Source organism: Petromyzon marinus, unplaced genomic scaffold (assembly GCF_048934315.1).
Source record: "Petromyzon marinus isolate PM22_M1 ecotype Great Lakes invasive population unplaced genomic scaffold, UKy_Petmar_22M1.pri1.0 PM_G_Scaffold_10, whole genome shotgun sequence".
Lineage (NCBI taxonomy): Eukaryota > Metazoa > Chordata > Hyperoartia > Petromyzontiformes > Petromyzontidae > Petromyzon > Petromyzon marinus.
In genome coordinates, this window is record NW_027422651.1 from 774,450 (window position 1) to 779,715 (window position 5,266).

Consider the following 5,266-nt stretch of genomic DNA (forward strand, 5'->3'; position numbering starts at 1 on the left):
CGCCCGGCCGCCTTTGTATCCCGAGTGGCGAAGCTCGCATCACACAAAGTACTAATTTTTAGGCTGAGTCGACCTAGGGGAGGCCCAGGACCGGTTCAGATAATCGTCACTGGCGGTGTTGGCCGTGAGCGGGAAACGATCCCGGGTCTCCGGGTTCGTAGCACAGCGTAGCGCTAACCGCTGCCCTACCGCTCGTACAAAGATACGTTTAAACACTCGCACGCAAATACACATTCTGTTTGACTAACACTTCTTTCAAACCGTACGTAGCCAAACATTTCCGTTGTTGAGTTTCTGGATAATGTTTTGGAATTACCACAATTTTGACCGTGACACCAACATGTGCGTTGTGAGTGACACAATACTCTGTTTTACATCCGCCGTGAAGCAGAACAGCGCATATTGTGGTGAATGTTACTGGGGTGGCCAGGTGTGCCTGTAGGATTTGAACTTTGAACCTCTGCAACAAATAGAGAATGCGCTACCATATTCCTGGTTCTTTCGGTAAAGTCACGTAGATAGAATTAAAAAAAAATACGAATAAATAAAAATATTTTTTTTAATAAATTGATGAGAAGATGCCATGGGTCGACTGACTCAGATGACTGGCTAATGCACCACCTTTGCCCCCCCACTACCCACACACACACAGTGTGTACGTACACACTGTATGTGTGTACATACATACTGTGTGTACACACACACAGTGTGTGTATGTACACACACAATGTCCACGTTGTTGCTGCGTTCACGCACCCAAGGGAGGGGGCAATGGAAAATGAAGCTAAATCAACTTAAACTCCATCCCCGCTCTGCGACGTCACCACTCAGCATGACCTCATCGGCATGAAGTGCCATCGGGAGGTGTACTTCGCTAGTGACGTCATGTCACCAAGGTATTCACACTGCCAACACCGTCCACAGCGCTCTTGAGCGTGACGTCACCTTCGCTTGGGTCACTGCCGATGTCAATCCAGTGCCAATCCTTATTTGGGCAAAGCTACGCCCAGTGACTGGCGGTTCATTAACATAATGTATCCGTTGAAGCCGTCGACAGCCACGCCCCATCCCTCGACATATGGCCAGTTTACATTAACATAATCTATTCAGTTGCCGAGCCGCTTATTATGGGAGGGGCGTGTCTCTTACCCCGGAAGTGACGTCATGTTACCTGCTTACCCGCGTGACGTCGGAAGGTAACAGGAGGCTGCCGATCCGCGTTTGCATTGAAATCCGAGGTGAGAAATTCTCATGGTGGTGGTGGTCGTTGTGGTGGTTGTTGTTGTTTACCAAGGTAGAGCCTCTCTCTCTCTCGTAGGGATGTCAGTTGAGTAGCAGCGAGCATGGGAATCGATGTCCAGGTTGGAACTTTACAACGCGGGGCCTAGCCACGCGGGGCCTTGCCTCCTGCCCTCGCCTGATTGCATTCACTTTAATTATCTCGCTTAAGTTTAATTTGTCTTCACCCGGCTCGCCACTTTGTAACTTTGTTTTATTGTCAATATTCATGCAGTTTTTATTTCCATTCTTTTGTTACCAGGCCAAACCCGCTTGAGCTGCTATACCGCTCTTGTTATCAGAAGCGACCTGCCCACAACAACACAAGGTGAGGCTTTGTCAACGTGTGTGAATGTTTTGAATTAAAACTTTGGTGACTGTAGGAATTAATATTCTTGGTTCTTTTGGTAAAGTCACGTAGATAGAAAATTAAATGAAACTAACAAAAAAATGTAAATAAAGGAAAAAAACTCACGTCGTTTTGATCGCAACACAAGTGGTCTTTATTTAATGTAATTGTATTATCTGTTATTGTTATTTTCTATCTACGTAACTTTACCGAAAGAACCAAGAATACGTGTGTCAATGTCTATCGGTCAAAGACGCTAAACGGAGTGACGCGCAAACTCCAAATATACAGCAGGTGTCAGGGTCGGGATCGAACCCACGACTTCCTGTACACCAGGTGATGTAGTTAACATCTCACCACGGAGAGAGACACGCAAACTCCAGTTAGCCTCAGATATGTTCGTTGATCCTCAATTAATTACTTGGTGGAGTGAGGAAGCATTCATGCCAAGCAGATGAAGGTGGCCAGGCGTGATTCTAGACACGCCACCGCCTGTTTACCCAGTGACAGTGTACAGTTTGTGTTTGCAGTAACGTCTATTCACTCTGTTGAACACGGAGGTTATAGCGTAACAATAGTTTACTTTTGTTTTCCTCTGGAACTCTTTATATGAATGGAAACAGGAAGTTAACACAGCACACACATGCAGCTGAAGTCGGAACTGTTCATCCCAGCATTCAAGGACATCTGAGCCTGGATTCACACCTCTAAGTTGCGATTGAACGTTAATTTATGCATTTCTGCCTAACACAAATAGTATTGTTTTCAACACCCTTTGCTATGTCAGCTGAATTTAGCTCATAAATATTCCTTTTGTAGCCAGACAGCCGAAATTGTGTGCTCGGAGTTTTGGGTGAACATTCATTTTGAAGATTCGAGGGCTTCCAGGCATGTTTATGACCATTTGCCCTCTCATTGTGTGCCATAACAGCCCGTGTGATGAATTTGGGACACTTTTCCACTATATCATGAATATATGAATAAGTATAGACGTCTAAGTCACGTGTTACTGTGTATATATGCTTTCCTCTGTGCATCGATACTGACGTGTAGATGGTGTGGATATTATTTTTTTCTGTCTGCAGCTGACACTTCCTCTGACGCTTTTTCCGCAGAATTGGTCTGATGGAGCAAATGCACTCAGCGCAGCTCGGTAGGACAAGGCAACAATGCGACCGGTGTGCATACAGCACGGATCGTACTCGAGATTTGACACGGCACGAGAGAACTCACACGGGAGATAAACCCTTCAGGTGCAGTGTGTGTGGGAAGGCGTTTGCACGTTCATCAAATCTTGAAGTACACCAGAGAACACACACGGGAGAGAAACCCTTCAAGTGCAGTGTGTGTGGGAAGGCGTTTGCACGTTCATCAAATCTTGAAGTACACCAGAGAACACACACGGGAGAGAAACCCTTCAAATGCAGTGTGTGTGGGAAGGCGTTTGCACATTCATGTACTCTTGTAATACACCAGAGAACACACACGGGAGAGAAACCCTTCAAGTGCAGTGTGTGTGGAAAGGCATTTGCACAGTCATCTGCTCTTGTAATACACCAGAGGACACACACAGGAGAGAAACCCTTCAGGTGCAGTGTGTGCGTGAAGGCGTTTGCACGTTCATCTTATCTTGTAAAACACCAGAGAACACACACGGGAGATAAACCCTTCAGGTGCAGTGTGTGTGGGAAGGCGTTTGCACGTTCATCAAATCTCGTAGCACACCACAGAACACACACGGGAGAGAAACCCTTCAAGTGCAGTGTGTGTGGGAAGGCGTTTGCACATTCATTTACTCTTGTAATACACCAGAGAACACACACGGGAGAGAAACCCTTCAAGTGCAGTGTGTGTGGAAAGGCGTTTGCACAGTCATCTGCTCTTGTAATACACCAGAGTACACACACAGGAGAGAAACCCTTCAGGTGCAGTGTGTGCGTGAAGGCGTTTGCACATTCATCTCTTCTTCAAGTACACCAGAGAACACAGAAGCATCAGAAGATCCACAAGGAGTGGAGTCTGAAATCAGCTTGTGAAAGTCAAAGGGCCACCATGAGCCCATCCCTCATGAAACACGAACCGGAAGAAAATCCCAGCTTGGACACTTTTAAAGGTAACGAGGTGAAATATGAAGAGGTGATGGTGAAGAGGGAAGAAGTGATGGTGAAGAGGGAAGAAGTGATGGTGAAGAGGGAAGAAGTGAAGGTGAAATGTGAGGAAGTGATGGTGAAGAGGGAAGAAGTGAAGGTGAAATGTGAAGCTGAAGATTCAACTCCAAAATGGGACCTTCACATCGATGGAGGCAACGTGAAGCAGGAGGAGAATTCTGACTGTGAGGCAGAGCGAGGCAACTCCCAGCAGTTTGTGGAAGTGGAGGTGTGGGTGGACTTCCTAGACAATACAAAGTCAAATGGAGACCCGGTAGATGTGTAAACTTTGCGTTTTAATAATTGTTTTTTAATTTTATTTTGGGCACCTTTATAATACATGCCACAGGACCCGCATGAGCTTAATCCGGCACTGTCCGGGATACCGTTCCAGTGGCCAACCAGGCTGTTGAAACCACCGCGGGTGGAGTTGAGGGTGACGGTGGAGGGCGCGAAGGGGGCGAGTGATGCCGATGGGCGGCGAGGGGGTCACCCGAGAGGATGCCCAGTGGGGAGACGAAACAATGAAATCGCTCCACGTGTCAGGTGATGTTGATATCGAAAACTGACACACAACTGGCATGCCATAAATAGGAAATTAACTCTGCTTATTCGAATCAATGTATTCATATATGTTGATAAACTGTTTTCAAGCAGATTGTCTCTAACGGCGACTACAGGGACCACGTGATTGTTTAAAAATGTCTTTGATTATAACTATAATTGCCTACAATTCGTCATGTGTAGCTTATTTAGACTATAATTTTTTCACTACCCAAACTGTATTTACTTGAAAACATAGAGCTGATATTTGTAAGCAGTCTTTTTTATTTATACGTTAAGTGGAATTGGTAAATAAAAAATATTTGTACACGTAGAGGCGTTGTGGTCCATAATTCTGGTGACACAGAGGCGTTGTGGTCCATAAGTCTGGTGACACAGAGGCGTTGTGGTCCATAATTCTGGTGACACAGAGGCGTTGTGGTCCATAAGTCTGGTGACACAGAGGCGTTGTGGTCCATAAGTCTAGTGACACAGGCGTTGTGGTCCATAAGTCTGGTGACACAGAGCCATTGTGGTCCATAAGTCTGGTGACACAGAGGGGTTGTGGTCCATAAGTCTGGTGACACAGGCTTTGTGGTCCATAAGTCTATGGGCAGTGTTGAGTCTATGGCAGTGTTGAGTCTATGGAAGTGTTGAGTCTATGGGTAGTGCTGAGTGTGTAGACAGTGTTGAGTCTGTGGGTAGTGTTGAGTCTATGGCAGTGTTGAGTCTATGGGTGGTAGTGTTGAGTCCATGGGTAGTGCTGAGTCTATGGGTAGCAGTGTTGAGTCTATGGGTGGCAGTGTTGAGTCCATGGGTAGTGCTGAGTCTATGGGCAGTGCTGATTGTATGTGCAGTGTTGAGTCTATAATAGTGTTGTGTCTATAGTAGTGTTGAGTCTATGGGTGGTAGTGTTGAGTCTATGGTAGTGTTGAGTCTATAGTAGTGT

General features: G+C 46.1%; 1 protein-coding gene across 1 annotated transcript; it reads left to right on the top strand.

Moving 5' to 3' along the window:
* Positions 1-1,170: 1,170 nt before the first annotated feature.
* On the top strand, positions 1,171-4,651 carry LOC142908579 (uncharacterized). The gene is made up of 3 exons (XM_076059343.1): positions 1,171-1,238; positions 1,541-1,606; positions 2,743-4,651. The coding sequence occupies exon 3, from the start codon at positions 2,753-2,755 to the stop codon at positions 4,058-4,060; it is 1,308 nt and encodes a 435-aa protein (XP_075915458.1). The 5' UTR covers positions 1,171-1,238; positions 1,541-1,606; positions 2,743-2,752; the 3' UTR covers positions 4,061-4,651.
* The last annotated feature ends 615 nt before the right edge of the window (positions 4,652-5,266 follow it).

Coding starts and splice junctions, on each gene's coding strand:
- LOC142908579 (XM_076059343.1), top strand. CDS start 2,753: ATGGAGCAAATGCACTCAGCGCAGCTCGGTAGGACAAGGCAACAATGC.